The sequence below is a fragment of the Centrocercus urophasianus genome, unplaced genomic scaffold (genome assembly GCF_019232065.1).
Source record: "Centrocercus urophasianus isolate 14NV4802_14NV808 unplaced genomic scaffold, USGS_Curo_1.0 seq_43, whole genome shotgun sequence".
Classification (NCBI taxonomy): Eukaryota; Metazoa; Chordata; class Aves; order Galliformes; family Phasianidae; genus Centrocercus; species Centrocercus urophasianus.
In genome coordinates this window covers 2494162-2510893 of record NW_024885011.1, presented here as the reverse complement: position 1 = coordinate 2510893, position 16732 = coordinate 2494162, and the positions used below count along the sequence as shown (strand labels likewise).

At 45.8% G+C, this 16732-nt stretch overlaps 2 protein-coding genes across 3 annotated transcripts; both read left to right on the top strand.

Moving 5' to 3' along the window:
- Positions 1-230: 230 nt before the first annotated feature.
- On the top strand, positions 231-2575 carry LOC122168556 (MYC binding protein). 2 transcript variants are annotated; one of them, XM_042834018.1, is made up of 5 exons: positions 231-273; positions 499-571; positions 1389-1437; positions 1797-1926; positions 2477-2575. In XM_042834018.1, the coding sequence occupies exons 1-5, from the start codon at positions 265-267 to the stop codon at positions 2519-2521; spliced, it is 306 nt and encodes a 101-aa protein (XP_042689952.1). In that variant the 5' UTR covers positions 231-264; the 3' UTR covers positions 2522-2575. The 2 variants fall into 2 exon arrangements, with proteins under 2 accessions (XP_042689952.1, XP_042689951.1); XM_042834017.1 differs by lacking the exon at positions 231-273 and adding an exon at positions 307-357.
- Positions 2576-3572: 997 nt separating this feature from the next.
- RRAGC (Ras related GTP binding C) lies at positions 3573-12266 on the top strand. Its single transcript, XM_042834113.1, has 7 exons — positions 3573-3839; positions 5610-5813; positions 6468-6667; positions 7472-7586; positions 7798-7940; positions 9121-9269; positions 10292-12266. The coding sequence occupies exons 1-7, from the start codon at positions 3573-3575 to the stop codon at positions 10441-10443; spliced, it is 1230 nt and encodes a 409-aa protein (XP_042690047.1). The 3' UTR covers positions 10444-12266.
- The last annotated feature ends 4466 nt before the right edge of the window (positions 12267-16732 follow it).

Sequence of the window (16732 nt, the reverse complement as noted above, 5' to 3'; positions counted from 1 at the left end):
AGAGCAGAAAGACGGTGCTGAGGGGCTCGCGTGTGGCACGCAGTGCGCTTCTGCCCGCTCGAGGTTAGAAAGGACCCCGACTGGCAGCCGCGGGGCTCTCAGGTGGGCGGTTTTTGATGGCCACATCAACTACGCTGCCCACACCGACACTTGAAGGCATTGCGCAGGCGCAGACCTTCAGCGACCGGAAGGCTCCACGAGGCTCGGCCAATCAGCGGCCGAGCCGAGAACGAGGCAGAAGGCGGGACTTCCGGTTGCATCGCTATGGCAACGGTAGGAAGCCGGGGCGCCATAAAGGAGGCGGGCGCGGGCGGTGCGGGCGGTGCGGGTGCTGCGGGGTAGATGGCGCACCACAAGGTAGGGGCTGCGGGCCCGCGAGGGGCGGCGGGGCATCCCGGTGCTCTCCTCAGCGCTGGGGAGGGGCCGCTCCGCCCCGCCGAGCCGCCTCCGTAGGCAGAGGTGCGTCGGCGCTCTGACCGTGTGGGCGTCCTCCTTCAGGCCGCGGACTCGAAGCGGGAGCAGTTTCGGCGCTACCTGGAGAAGTCGGGGGTGCTGGATACGCTCACCAAGGGTAAGGCGGCCTGAGGGCCGGGCCGTGGTGCTGCCGGAGTTGGGCGTTGGGACAGAACAACGGGACGGCGCTGCTGGGAGCGGGGCTGCTAACGCTGGGGAGATCGTGGGTCTTTGTGGAAGCGGCTGTATTTATCGGGATAGGGAATAAAAGCACGCTGCGAGCTCAGCACGCTTATTTCTTTATTGCTGAGGTCCTTTAAATTATCTGTATGTGTTCTCGAGAACTTTTCAGCAGGATGTTGGTATTCCTGCTTGATAAATTGTACTGTTGGTGGGGTGTAGCAGCTGTACGGCTCTGTGCTGAGCCTTTCCTGGTGTGTTGGGGCCCTTTGGTTTCCTGTAGGTGTTGCTGTGTAAAGTGTGACAGCGAAATAAATCTTCCAAGCCCTGTGGCAACCGAGTTTTGCTTCTAACTTAAGTGCTTAGCTTAAAACCAGCTTGCCTGTGAAATTCATGTGGCTGAAAGTGGGAGGAAGGCGCTTAAGCTCTCTGCAAGTAGTGCTTGAGCAGCATTTATGAAAGCAAACGTATGGAAGTGCGTGCCTCTGGTGTGTGTGTGTGTTACATCACTTATTTTGTCATCCGTACTCAAACCCTGTGGTTAGGTCAAAAAAATCCCTTCTGCTCAACTGTTGAAGTGTGGGGTGCTCTATTTCCTCCTGTACAGCTCTGTCCTTATGAAGGATGTGGGTGAGCATCTTCTTAAACAGGAGAACATGCTGTAAGCATGGCACAGAACTTTTATGCATTCTGACTGTTGCTTTGAAAACTAGAGTCGCATGGATGTCTTGTAATTGAATATTTTATATTTGCAGTGTTAGTAGCCTTATATGAAGAGCCAGAGAAACCAAGTAGTGCACTGGAGTATCCTTTTTGTCCTCTATCCTATGAATTGTTTCTTGCTGTTATAAGCAGCCTGCTCTGTTTGGTTATTCTTTCACTGTTTGGAACACAAACTGATAATTTTTAACCAAAAAAGACGTTGGTGTAGAAAAAATGTGAGTAGCTGTCTTGTATGTACTGATGTCTTTCTGTAGAATACAACAATAAATTTAGGAAGCTTTCTTATTTTTCCAGCTTCTTTCTGTAGGATGAGAAGCATGGCAGTAATTTGAGTGATTTAAATGCTGTGCCGGTCATGTTTATTGCAGCACTAATTTATGATTAAATGTTAAAACCAAGTGTCTTTCTGTCTGAGGAAATACTTAACATGTAAATATCAGCTTTCTGAAGCATCACTTGGGAGCTTCAGCTCCCGAGAGTCCAGAAGTGGAGGCACTTCGCTTGGAAGTAGCAGAGATGAAGGAAAAATATGAAGCCGTGTTGGAAGAAAATAAAAAACTGAAAACCAAAGTAAAAGTCTATTTAATATTCCTAAGTACTTCCGTGTGTGACAAGAAGAGAACTTGGACACTTAGAATACAGCTAACTTTCACTGGAATAAATGATGATGATGTTAAATTGTTCAGCCTTGTGGCTGAGGAATGCATTTCATTCCTTGCTTACCTGCATGTAGCTTCTGGTGAGGGACTCGTATTCTGGAATGCAGTTTTTGCTAACTACAGACTTTTCTTCTTACAAAATAAGTAAAATAAGGCATCTTGGGAGACTGAATGATGAGATGAAGCTTCCCATTTGTTTTGATCTGATACTGTATAGCTTGTGGGTTCCATAAGAGCTTTGAAAAGAAGGGCTGGGGGAAAGCTAATGCATTACTATGAAGGCTTTCCAAAGGCTGAATGCAGGAGGGGAACTTGGGTACATGTCTGTAGCAGGGTTTTACCAGGGGAGGTCACCCTTACCCCTGTGGGACATTAACTTGTGCTGCAGCCAATACAACTCTGGAGCTCCTGTGTCTCTTAAGATGTGACATCTAACTGAATTCCTCTCTTTAAATCCACAGCTGGCTCAATATGAACCACCTCAAGAAGAGAAGCGTGATGAATAACAGTAGTTTCTCCTTTCATACCTTGACTTAATAAAGGGCTTCCTGAGAACTGCAGTCCTGTCTCTTCTGTGTGAGCGCTGCGTGTCTTTGTGGTGCCTCATCTTAAAGGGAAACTAGTGAGTGTGCAGCTGCTTTTGTGGTTGTTTGTTTTAGTTCTGTGTCTGTGGTTGAGCCAAAGAGAATAAAAGGGACCTGAAAGAGGAAATAACATTGTAAGAGTTTCAAAAGCAAAACAGCCCCCACTGGACTTTCATTTCTATTAAAGGAGGTAAATGAGAATGTATAGCATTAACTGTAGGTGTGTGCAGGCTGGGAAGGGGCTGCGGTGCAGAATGCATGAGGCAGATGAATCAGTGCTGTAAGAGAGGGGGGAGCAGTGCAGTTTGGAGCCCCTGTTGATAGGGAAGCAGCAGGGGGTGGCGTTGGGCCAAGGGAAGCATGGGGCTGCAGGCAGGCCTTGGGTCTGCTGAGCCTTAAGTCTTGTGTGGAATGGATTAATCACAGAAGGGCCAGGGTTGGAAGGGATCTCAAGGATGATGAAGCTCCAACCCCCTGCCACGCACAGAGCCACCAACCTCCACACTCGCTACCTGCCCAGGGCCCCATCCAACCCGGCCTTGAACACCTCCAGGGATGGACGGGGCACCACAGCCTCTCTGGGCAGCTGTTCCAGCACCTCACCGCTCTCATAGCAAAGAACTTCCCTCTGACATCCAGCCTCAATCTGCCCTCCCTCAATTTAAAACCATTTCCCTCAACTTCAAACCATTTCCAACTGCTGCCGATAGGGAAACGAGTGACCGGCGGACGGGAGGACCGATCCGCCCGTGTCCGTCTGTCCGTTCCGCCGCACCGCCCCGCTTCCAGCCCCGCAGCACCGCCCCCGCCGCTCACGTGCTCCAGTGCCGTCACGTGATCAGCACCGCCTGACCGGAGCTCCGCACCTCGCTGACTCCTTCAGCCAATCGGCGTCGTTCTTTTCGCTGCCAACCAATAGGGATCGGGAGGGGCGGGGCTCTGCGGCGCAGGCAGAGGGCCGGGCCGGGCCGACATGGCGCTGCAGTTCGGCGGTGCGGGCGCGGCGGGCGCGGCGGAGGAGCCGGCGCTGGTGGGGGGCAGCTTCGGGGCGGCCGACTCGTTCCCTAAAGACTTCGGCTACGGGGAGGAGGAGGAAGAGGCTGAGCTGGAAGGCGGCCCAGGGTCCGGAGGGCCAGGAGGCGGTGCGGGAGGGCCCGGGGGCGGCGCGGGCGGGGCGGACTCGAAGCCGCGGATCCTTCTGATGGGGCTGCGGCGCAGCGGAAAGTCCTCCATCCAGAAGGTGAGGGGCGGCTGAACCCCCCGGCACAGCCGCTATCGAGGGGCGTTGGGCGGCTGCGTCCTCCGAACGGGGGGTCCGACATCCGCCCCGTGCTGCAGAGCCGTCCGTCCCTTCCTTTGCAAAACGCGCGCCGGGTGTTAGCGAGCAAACTTTGCCTTTGGATCGCTCCGCCGTTGCTTTCCAGTTATTTGTTGTTAACTGGGCCTGATGCTCCCGCTCCGTGTGCAGATGCAGCGTTTGGACTGATTTATTTTCTAAGTCTCTAAACGATGTGAATGACAGCCAGCAGACAGATTGATTGCGTTGTTTGCAGTCAAAATTTGTGAAACTTAAAAGTCGGGGGGAAGCTGCAACCTCAGGCATCTGGTGGGAAGTTGCTGAAACCATTGGATTGTGAAAGTGCAAAAGGAACACTTGGAAAGGCAAAGCCATGCTGAAGAAGATCAGCTCTTTGTAGCACTTTCCAGGCCTGTCTGCTCTGCTTGTGTTTGCCTGGTGTCACTTGCCTGTATTAGAGCCAACTCTGTGCTTCCAGTTGGATTCTACCACGACTTTTTCCTTTGCTTTATCCAAGTTGTTTAAATCTAGAAAGAATGGGGGTAGACGCTAGGCAGCAGAAGTGGGATTTGATCCAGGCTGTGTCCTGATCAGTCTGAAGGGAGGGAGGATGAGCTCACTGCTTCTCAGAGACTCGTCTGCTTTAACCTTTGCTCCCAGTTTCTGCCTCGTTCTTTGTGAAAGATGCTGAGCTCCAAAGGAGTGCTGATTTCCAAATTGCTTTACAACTGAGTTCTTCAAACCCTGCTGAGCTTTTAGTCCTTACAGTAAGGCTGGAACCTATCTAGAACTGTTCTCTCTTTTTCATACAAATGTCTTGCTGTTTAAAACCTCTTTAAAGTCCTGGCTTTCTCAAGCTTCTGCCTTGAGGAAGTGCGTTTCTTTCCCCTTATCCTTTAAAGTTGAGTCTGATGTACTGCTTTGGAGCTCACTGAGTGCTGTGCTGCCCAGCTGTGTGTCGTGCAGGTAGGCAGAGATTGTGGCACGTGGTTTCTTTGGGGGCTGAATTCTGTAACTGAAATGTTTCGATATCCTGTTTGCTCAGGAAAGGGCTGAAGTCCCAGTGGGGTTTTCTGAGCACAGCAAGAAGAATATTTTTCATCACTGCTAAGTGGGTTACCGGCCAGTGTGGGAGCTGCCAGCATTCCTGTAGGATACCTAAAGGGAGAAGGTCAACCAAGATACATCAGCTGCTCGTGGAAGGCAACGACTTAGTTATTCCAGACACTGAAAGAGAGATGTTATTTTTATACCTGTATTGCACTTTTGGAGTGCTCTGACTCTGTTGGGCCATAATGCTGAGTGCCAGGCTAAAGCAGTGTGCACAGGAGTTTCTAAGATTGGAAATAGACCGTTCTTAAAGGCTTGCTTAATTAACACAGGCTTGATACCTGATATGATGTGGGTAATGGAGCAAAATTTGAAGAAACTGTTAGAAAATAGCCAGAATGACTCTGTCTTTAGGTTGCATCGTTACTTACACTTGTAATAGTAATGGGCTGTGTGTTAGTGCTTGGTTCTGGTTGGCTGTTATGTGCTCGGCTGATGTAGGAAGCTGTCTGTGCACCAAAAGGGAACTGAAGTAACTGTAGGAAAAGCTGTACACTTTATAACATAGGATAAAACCTATTTGTTAGAAGTTCTGTGACTTGAATCTTGCAATCTCTTTCACTGAGACAAAGTCAAGACTGTGATTTGTGTTCTTTTTAACAGGTGGTGTTTCACAAAATGTCTCCAAATGAGACTCTGTTCTTGGAAAGCACCAACAAGATCTACAAGGATGATATTTCCAACAGTTCATTTGTGAATTTCCAAATATGGGATTTTCCAGGGCAGATGGACTTTTTTGATCCCACTTTTGATTACGAGATGATCTTCAGAGGAACAGGTGCTCTTATATATGTTATTGACGCTCAGGTAAATACAAATCCCTCAGAATTATGAAGAAGTTTCTTTTTACTTTGTGAGAAGAATGATCAGGAGTGTATTTTAAGATAAGTTTGTGAAAGATTCGTTATGTGTGAAAGGATGTGTTGGCAATTGCTTTTAGTTTCGTGAATTGATTATGTGGAATGTGTATCCCCAGTGGAAAGTGGCAAGTACTCTGAGCTGGAGCAGTGAGAATCTGATCTGCTAGATGATCTGAATTACCCAGTTATCTCTTCCCTCTGCTTTTGCTTGCTGTGGAGTTCATGTAGTGCCAGCACGCTTCTGACCTCGATGTCAAGGGAATGGCCCTGTTAGGTTTCTGGTAGCTTCTAGTGAACTTAGATGGAGATGAGAGTTCCTAGATGCACCGATGGAGAGTTCCTGGTTGTTGGGACCGCCTTGGAGATCACTGCTGCGCTGTGCTGGAGTTGAAGCATAACCACCTTTTGCTATGAAGCCTAGTTTTGTGTAACATAGCTAATGAAACAGAATCTAAGCTGCGTGGATTTCTGATTCTCCAAGGTATTCTCTCCTACCAAACTTCTGTTTTGTTACAGAAGTGAAATGAAGTTGTTTGTACTGAATGGAATAGATATTGAAGATAAAGCCTTTTCATTTATTCCTGCCAAAACTTGTTCACAGGATGACTATATGGAAGCTTTAACAAGACTCCACATCACAGTTTCAAAGGCCTACAAGGTCAACCCAGAAATGAACTTTGAAGTTTTTATTCATAAAGTGGATGGTTTATCAGATGACCATAAAATAGAAACTCAGAGGGATATTCATCAGAGAGCTAATGATGACCTCACAGACGCTGGGCTTGAAAAACTTCACCTTAGGTGAGTTTTATATTCTTGCAAATGTGATTTTGCTGTTGCTTGTATGTGTACAGACTACTGGCTTTGACACGAAGCAGTGGACTGGAATAAGGTCTTGTTAATTTCTCAAAACTACAGAATGCTCTGCTGCATCTGGCCCTATCTGCCTTACCTCAGTCAGGTAGCAAGCCATCAGATGCCCCTCAGACTTCTTCATAAGCTCACATTCATAATTTGAGATCCTCTTGCCCAGCTTTGATTCTGTGTGTGAGGCCAAATTCGTGCAGGTGGCCTGGAGGGGTGGGCAGGGAGCATGGCTGCAGGCACTGCCTGCTGCTGGCTTTACAGCACAGCTGGCTGCCAAAGCTGAGGCTCGTCCCTGACTTTTGGCCTGCTTTGTAGGGCATCTTCTGACCCCCGTGCAACGAAATGTCATTTTTTCTCTTTTTACTGCTGTTTTGATTCTTGTGGAGCCTGTAAACGTGGCCTGCATCTTGATATTAGTGTGATAAAATAGAAGGCTGGGAAGAGAACTCACTGAAACCTAGTTAAGCATTTATTTCCTTTGCCTTAAGTATTCTGGTAGGCTAAGTGTATTGTGAAAACATTTGCATGATTTCCTCTCTCTGTCCTCACATCTCCTGCAGATGAGGAGAGTGTGTAACATTCATTCCAGTCTCTCAGAAGTTACAGATATTTGTGATATCTTGGCTGACTCATCAGGCTTGAGTGTTAGAAAACAAGGCTTCACCATCTCTACTGCAATTGTGATGGACTCATGGATCTCTTCTCTTTTTTCCTCCCCCCTGCCTTGCCCTGTCTCAGCTTTTATTTGACCAGCATCTACGACCACTCAATATTTGAAGCCTTCAGTAAAGTGGTACAGAAGCTCATTCCACAACTGCCAACACTGGAAAATCTACTAAATATCTTTATATCAGTAAGTGTTGATCTTACAGAATTCTGAGTGAAGTATGTGGAGCAGTAAAGCAGTTCCTTCTGCTCAGATGTAAAGTGTGTGCTCCAAATATTGATTGTGTTTTGAGCCTCTGAATTGATTGTTGAAAAGACTTCTCACTGTTAAGAACGTGAAAATATATGAATTGCACTTGAAATGTAAACATTCATCCAAATTCTTTCTCTTTCCGAAGAATTCAGGCATTGAAAAAGCTTTTCTCTTCGATGTAGTCAGCAAAATCTACATTGCAACAGACAGTTCCCCTGTGGACATGCAGTCGTATGAGTTGTGCTGTGACATGATCGATGTAGTGATAGATGTTTCCTGTATATATGGGTAAGTGATGAATGCTCTTAGGAAAAAAGTCCTCACAAGCTGTAGGGCAGGCTGCAGACTGCAGGTGCTGTTTGCTGCAGCACCTTGCAGTGTGCTGTCAGTTGCTCTGTGGAGCACATTTGTTCTGTGAGCAACTGGAGTAAAGCCAAACGATTTGGCAGCTGGGTTCAGTTTTGCGATCAGTTTTTCCCCTCTGCTCACGTTTGTGGGAATCCATTTTTGACATTAGAGGCAAGTGTTCCATGTACAGTGTGAGTATTGCTGCATCTCGTTTGGCCTGGTCACCCCAGCCTTGCTGACTGTACAGTTTGTCTTACTGCTCTGTTAGCTGTGATTTGTTATATGGCTTCAGTTCTAAACAGTCCTTGGTAGGAGCTTACTGTCTGACTGCTCCCATTAAAGTGGGTGCTGTGAGTCCTCCTGAAGCTTCTGTCCTTACATCTGCTCTTTATGCTCCTATGAGACTTGCCTTCAGTAGTTATGAGGATGACTGTAGAAATATGTAGACTACAGCACATTATATTTAACCTTTTTATGAGCTGCTTCCAGTGACTAAACAGGCCGGGTGACTGAACAGACCAGTCCTTGGATCAGAATATATGTTATCAGTATCTCTTACAGCACAAGGATGCGGACTGAGAAAGCCTTTGTATTCATTTATTAAAAGTGACTCTGCTGACATGTTACTTTATTGAAGGTTTTACCAGTTTTGCCTTAGAATCTTCAGTCACTGGATGCCATGATGCGTGGCACTGGGTGCTACCAGATACTGTGTAGCACTGAGTCTTTGGTTTGAGGGTAAACTGTGTTACAGCCCACTTGCTGTGCTGTATCCACATAGAATGCTGGGAACAGTATCCACTAAACTGCCACAGTTGTAGCTTGTTTCAAAGGGATGCGAGCTGGGAGCTTGCAGGCAGCTATTCAGATAATGTAGGTTGTGTGCAGGGAGACTTTTCTTCTGTTTATGTCTGGCTTTCGTGTAGCACTGGGGAAACTTAAGTAGTGGTAATGCTCTTATAATAGCTCTTAAGTCCTGTGCTGAAAGTCCTTCACCTGCTTTGTTCTTAATATGAGCTTTATTCTTTTCACTACCTTTCACAGGCATTAAGTGTTTGCTGTGAAGTTACTGAAGCATATCTTACTAACCTGCACCTTGGGTGAACTTGTTCTTTCTTAGGTTAAAAGAAGATGGCACTGGAAGTGCTTATGATAAAGAGTCAATGGCAATTATCAAGCTCAATAACACAACAGTCCTGTACTTAAAGGAAGTAACAAAGTTTTTGGCCTTAGTTTGCATTCTTAGAGAAGAAAGTTTTGAGCGCAAAGGTAAGAGCTTCCCCCATTTGCATGGCTTTTATCTACTGATTTCTATCAACTGTAAGGTATTAATAAGGCTTTACAGCTCACCTTAATTTCGTATAATTACATTTGTGTAATTTCTTCTGGGAGGAATTTTCTCCCTTCTTAGAGATGAACAGATCTTATTTTTGTTCTTGTGAATCAGTGCCTTAATTGACGTCCTCCTGTTGAAATTACTTGTGTAGCTAATGAGGCCTTGTCATTACCATCTGCTGTAGTGCTCTCACTTATTATGTTCTGCTTGACAAGCTGCTGTGTTGTGATAACCACATTGTCCATTACCTTTATTACACTCCTGTAACCTTTTTAACATATGGCTGAGGAAATGGACAGCGGTGGGCTGGCAAAGTACACGGTAGGAATGTAGGGCAGTATTCAATGTGTTGCAGGCTTAACCCACTATATGGTTGCATGGACCTGTAGAAGGCAATTGGTATGAATGGTCTTGCATATGTTATGGGATAGAAATGAAATCCTAAGCCTTGATTTTAAGGTATTGGGCTTAAATGATGGTGATGTCTACCTTGGTGTTGGTGGACTGTTCAAAAGGTGGAAGGCAGATGTGTTCTAGCTGTACTGTATTTGGTCTAAAGTTCCACTCAGCACACTTAGGATATGCATCAACAACACCAGCAAAGTGGAAGCTAACATTAAAGCCATGGTCAAGCTGTACTATCATGTTTAACTGTTCCGTGTGTTAGAACATTTTTGGGGTGGCTAGAGTCTTGTGTTGTCCCCTTATCTGCTCTTTAATTAAAAATACAAACCCTGCATTCCAAACGAGCACCTTGTTTCTATGAAAAGAGACAATCTAAACAAAGTCTGGCATTAGTAAAACCAATAGCCATTAGATCTCAAATTCATACTACAGGAAGCAACAAAACAGCTGTATGTTAAATGAAACGTACTTTGATTTTGAAGCTCTGTTGACTACGTAAATGTGCCAAGCTGAGCAGCTTTTCCTTTCCCCCTCTCCTCCTTTTTGACAGGTCTGATAGACTACAATTTCCACTGCTTCCGCAAAGCCATTCACGAGGTCTTTGAGGTAGGTGTTGCCTCCCACAGAATCTGCAACCATCAAGCCAGCGCCTCCAGTCTGAAGGCAGTGACGCACAACGGCACGCCCAGGAATGCAGTCTAGAGGAAAACTAAAGACATTGGACAGACTTGTCAGCTCTTCAACCCAAAGCTTTGTGGAACAAGAGAAAAATAGTCTGAAAGCCTGCAGTGCGTTTCACAGGAGAAGAGCAGCCTTAAGTGTGGCACCGCAGCTTGTAACTCATGTCGGACAGCTGAAACTACTGTAAAAATACTTTGAGGCCAGTGGTGTTAGAAATGTCAGTTTGAAACCACCTCTATCACAAGTGCAGTGGTATTTCAGTTTGGAGTCCTGTTCTAGCAGTCTGTTTATGACTGATTGCCCCGGTCAAAACTTCAGAATGGTTGAGTTGATTTTAATGTGAAACACCAAATTGTCACTTGCTCAACCTTTTCTTTTTTTTTGAGTTGTTCAGTAAGATATCCAGTTTGGCTTATGTTTAACCTTTTGTCATGCAGAACGTTGTCAGTGTTAATAGTGAGGCTTGTGAAACCCATGCTTTTAGTTGTGGCTCACAAGTCATTCCATGAAGCTTTCACTCTCCGTGGTTTGCTCAGAGTATCCTTAGAAATCTGTACCTGTGCAGTGGATACAAGGCAGAGCTGTGTTCTCACTTGGAGAACTGAGCTGCAGTTTCATTTGAAGAAGTGGTGATGCTTTGCCTTGGACAACCTCTCAGCGTGCCCCCTTTGATGGAAGGGCAGTGCTAAAACCAGAAATAAATCCACCTGTTCTCTTTTGCAAAACCATGGGTGTCATAAACCTGATTAATCCCATTCACCAAACAAATGCGAACTAAACTGAAATGTCTGCCATCTGCTGGAGCAAAGCAACAAGGCTCAGCCCTTTCCCAGTGAAGAAGTGACTGCATTCCTGGCTTCTGATGGTGGGATCTCTCTTTATCTTCTGACTGATAATCACGACATGTTTTAGGAAAATATCTGGAGGTTTTCTCCTTGCATAGCGACTAAATATCAGGGTGCCACAACCTACTGATGACAGCTGACACTCAAGGGGTTGATGCTGCGCTGTGGCAAACAGCTTTGGTTTGTCGCCGTGCAACCTGAATGGAATTGCATATTTTCTGTTTTTATGAATGCTGGCCGTTATATTATGGGATGCGTATCAGAGCAGTCTTCATCTAATTTATTGGTAATGTTGCTGCAGATGTCATGTTGTACATCAGCCTTGTTATGCAGTAAGCTTGCCTATTGGCCTACAAAGATCTCGCCACTTTCTGCCTATCCCTGTGTGTGTATAGGTGTTCCAAAGCCACTGGACCAACTGACTACAAGTGCCACTATGAAGATTTCCACAAGAAGGTCTGTAACTGTAAGCGATCTCTGTGACTGTTTGTATTTATGTGGTCAGACATAACCACAAAATGGCTTCTGTGCTTATAGAATGGATTTTCATTGAACTATGTACAGTTGAATATACGTACATTTACATTAGGGTGTATGCACATACCATGTAAATGTTTTTTCCTTTCTTTTAAAGCTGTTATGTGATACTCAGTACCTAAAGGATTTGCTCCGAATTTACTCACGTCTGTATGAGACTTGGCAATTCACATGCTCTAGTCCAGGTCTCTGTGGGCAGTTGTTCTGAACCTGGGCCCCTTTTTGGTAATGGAACTGCAGGGTTTTATAAAGGTGTGCCACAGGCTTGCAAGTATGGTTTTTGTGGCTTGCAAAGTCCGTGGCAGCGTTCAGGTACTCGAGGTGAGAGAAGTAAGAGGCAGGATGACAGGAGGTCACGAGTCATTCCCATTTTTGTAGTTTTTCCATGTTCTGGGTACATGCGTTCCTCTCTTTGTCTTCACTGTACACGAGTCTGTGCTAATAAAATGAGAAAAGATCAAACCATGGCACTGTTTTTCCTGTTGGAGGATGAGATGCCCAACAAGCCCAGTCAAATGGGGCCACATTAACAAGCAAATAAAACGGCCATATTATTTTCTTCTTTTAAACAATCTTTTAATAATTCTCGCCAACCTTTGCTTTCCTTTCAGCTCGAAGCCAACGTGATACTCAGCATTCAGAAGATGGCTCTAGATGTGAAAGGCACATCTGTGATAAAGAGACTCGCTCTCCTCTTTTGGTTAATGCTGAGCCTTGGGCTGCATTACGAAGCTCTGCCTTCTGCTGTGTGTCATCCTTATTACTTAAAATCTATTGTGATTTATTTTTTATTAGAAAGAAACCCCCCAGGTGGGCTGTGTCAGCTTTGAGCCCCCATGGGCAGCAGATGGCACCCTCGTATCGCAGCTACAAGTTCTTCAGAAATGTTTCCTAAAGAGCAACGTTCCCATTCCTTACCTGCTGAGCTTCGCATCACATGTTGCTATCCTGCTTGGCCTTAATTAACAGCTGTGTTAATGAATCAGCCCCAGCTTGTTGCAGGCTCACCAGACATCCCAATGGATTGGGCTGCTGCTCCAACACTGCCAGCAAAGGTGGGGCAGATGGAGCAGATGCAGTCACTGAGCAGTGCTGGGTGTTTCCTTGTGACACAGCGAGGTTCCTTGATGAGGTTTATGAGGTCCCGCTTTGTTTTGGTAGCAGGGAATACAGCCGTGCTTGCTGCCCTGCAGATGTGATGGAGATGAAAGCTTGTCCTGGCTGCTTGCTTCATTTCTGTCCTTGATCCACGTTTTTGTGTTATAACATTCAAGTTTTCTTTTTCTTTTTTTCCTTTTTACTTTAGATAACATCACTTCTTTTCCTTCCCCCTCCCCCCCCAGCACTCAGCTTGATAAATCAAACCTCGTTATTCTGATTTAGCTCTGGGACACCTGGTCAGGCAGGGGCAGAAAAGCAGCCAGGTATGCTCAGAAGGAAAGCAAGCAGTTAACATTGCTCAGGCCTGAAGCAGGAGGTCTGAACGATGCTGGGGGCTGCAGCTGGGCGTTAGGAGAGCAGGGTGTGAGGCCTAAACTGGAGAACCTGAGCTGTGACTTTTCTGGAGATCGTTTTCAAGGAAAATTAGTCGTGATTCTGAAACGCAGGAATAAAGCTTGGCTTCAGGAAACGATGGAGAAAAATAATTAACTAAACTAGCGAGCCTTTCTAATAGGGTTTTCAAACTTAGTAGTAGTGGCTGCAAGCGTCTAAAGTGAAAAACTTTGCCTCTGTAGGCTTTCTCCATGCTGAGAGCAGGGTGTGATGAGCAGCCCGCCCCTCACCCCCTCTTCCCAAAGGATAAATCCATTCCTCTGCTCCCTGTTGAAGAAATGGGAAGAGAGGTGGGGGAGTTCAGTGTTTGTCCTCCTGCGGTGGGCAGTGATCCAGGTGTCTGTAATGGGCTTAAAACAGGCTTAAAAGGCCCTGCATTAGTGGGTCTGTAATGCCATGGGCAGTTATGTCTCTGGTATGGGAGAAAACAGGACTGGAAATACCCACAAAAATAGAAACAGCTGGACAGAGAGAAAGAGCTGCAATGCTGGTTATTTGTTTCTCTTGATCTGAATCAAACCTTTAGACATCGTGTTGAGAGACGAGGCTCAGTGAGCTACTGGTGGCAGGCGGATGGTTGGACTGGGTGATGTTGTGGGTCGTTTCCAAGCTTGGTGACTCTGTGATTCTATGAAACTCTAGGAAGGTTTCCCTCCTCTTTCTTCAAATAATCATCCTGTTCTCTCAATCTTTTCACCTGCAATGCCTGCTCCACGTCAGCTGTGCTAACAGAAGTGCATGAAACATTCCCACTGCTGGGAATGGAGCTGAGTGAGCAGCAAGGAGCACCTGGAATCCTTTTTCAGGGGACTGTAATCTCCAAATGTATAAACTTATTATTTTTTAAACATACACCAGCAAATAGCTCAACTCGGAACTCTCTGCTCCTGTGACTGAATGTGATGTTCTACACAATTTATCAGCAATGGGTGCTTAGGACATTGCAGCTGTGTTATGACCATGCAGCACAAAAGCTCACTGCTGCTTACCTGCCTTGTTGTGCTGTGTTCTGCCCTGGAGCCAACGCAGGGAGAAGAAACGCTGAACACAGCAGAAGTGACTTCAGATCCACAATTAGGGATGATGTGCATACTAACGAGCATCCTGCTTTCAAGAAAACGTGTGTTTTCTTTATGAACGATCATTGTATATTGCCACATTTTGATTTCTGGATTATTATGGGAGTTATGATGGGATGCCCACTGGGAATAATGATGGAGTGGTTTTCTCAGCTCTCGGTGGCTTTGGATGTTTGGTCTGCCCATGACCCAAAACCGTTTGGCTTTGCCCTCTAGATGGCTGTCTTGTTCTCTCTTGGAGAACGTGTGTGACCCGAGGAGTGTCTGCAAGAGAAACTTTTGGAACAGTCACAGCTTTTACACGTTTCCATATTCACAACGCATTTATGGGACGTGGGGGCCCTTTAATAAGGAAAACCAACAACTCTGAGGAAGGCATTTAATTTTGATGGTGTCCCTTCTTTTTTTCTAGCAATCTTTATATACTTTTTTCTCCTTCTCATACTCAAAGCAGAGTCCTCCTTCTGCCTTTGACAGCACTGATCTGATGGTGTTTAGAAACAACTGTGTAGTTAATTGCTTTTAAAGACAGTTGTTAAGAGATGATGACTTCTATGATTTAGCATTGATTAAAATAATTGCTTTCTGGAAAAGAATCTCTTGTCTAATAAGTTAATGCTTCTGAAGGGGAGATGCTGAGATTATTAAGCGTTCTTCCACTGTCATAAGGAAAGATGCCAGTCTCCATAAGTGATGGTAATTAGCACGTTCTGATGGCAACTTCAGCTGGGAGGTGATGGGCTTAATCTGCTTCTCCTGCATGCAGCGGGTCGTGATGCTGTAGATAAGCAGTTAGGCTTACTCTGTGATTAAGGATGAATCCTGTTTGAAAATCATGATGTAAAGCATTCAGTGATCTGATCAGTCATTCCTAATAACTCCTATGTCATGCGGAGTTCTTATGGAAAAGAGCAAAGTAATTGCTCTCCGTCACATGCACTTGTGTGCAGATCACCATTTCCATGACAGTACCGTGCTTTAATAGAGTCTGTCAGCTTAGCTTAGCCTGGAATGGCTCTCAGCACATCAGTCCTAGGGAACACAAGAATTGATTATTGACAAAGTTAACGCTAATTTTAGGGTTGTGTCACAGAACTCTCTTAGGGATGGAAGGGTGAATACAGAAGGAACTGAGCACCATCAGGCACGTGGCTTCTGACATCATGGGCTGAGGATAACAGGGCACTGAAACAAAAACAGAGCAACCCTCAGCCCAGCCAGCACTACGAGGAATGGCACGTGAGGCTCATGTTTGATTTCACTGCATTACATGCATCTGTTTCAATGAAGCAGAATGGCAATTTCTGCATGTTTCCAATCTGCTCAGTGGCCAGGTGATGCTTCCAGAAAACTCCAAAGCTTGCAGCTGTCTGATCACAGATTGCTGGGAAACATGGGGAGTGAGAGAAGGACTTGGGTTTGTTTGCTGAGCATCTGTGTGAGCACTCATCACCAGAAGCTGTCCCTGTAAAAGCAGTCATCTTTGAAGAGGAAGGAGAATCCCCAAATCGGTCAAAAGTAATGGAGCAGAAAATTTCCAACACAAAGGTGATTATCATTTAAGTGGCTGCAGGAGAGTCCTTCAGTCAGAATTTCTTGTTTTCCTTCCTCTGCGTTGCACTCTGTTTTCCTGCTAACACTTGCTCAAAATGCCAAACAAGAGCATAACCTTGTCTCAAGCATAATTGAGAATATTACAGTGTGAATCTGAATGCAGCTGTTGAGCTGGACCAAACTCAAGGATCAGCTCTGGACACTCCGTTCTGCCGCGTGAAGCCTTTAGCCTGTAGCCACGAAGAAGAAAAGGGAAATATCATGGCTGCAGGTACATCTACAGGTCAACAGTGCTTCTGTGGCTGCAGGAATATAGGCAAGCTGCCTTTAAAATAGTTCCTTTGGACACTGCTGACATTGTGACAGCAGAACAGAGCTGTGGTCCGTGCTGTGGAACTGGAGGAAACATTCAGGTGTTTGTAACACACAAAGATCTGCCCAAACTCAGCAGTTAGAAGTCAGCTTAAGTAAGCCTGATTGATTTGAAGGTAGCAGTATCCCACGGAAAGATGCGTGATTGGAACACTTGAGGTTTCCAATCATGTAAAATTAGAGGAGATGTGAGGCTGTGCTGTCATATTCAGTGTTTCTCCGATTACATGGAAATGCTGCTCTTTGGAGATCATTGCTATCTTCAGCGTTTTTATTTTTAACGCTTTCCTTTCTCGTGTTTTCTGCTTTCCACTGTCAGTGCTGATAGGGTCTGTATGTGAAACGATGCAAATTCTGCTGTGTGCCCTT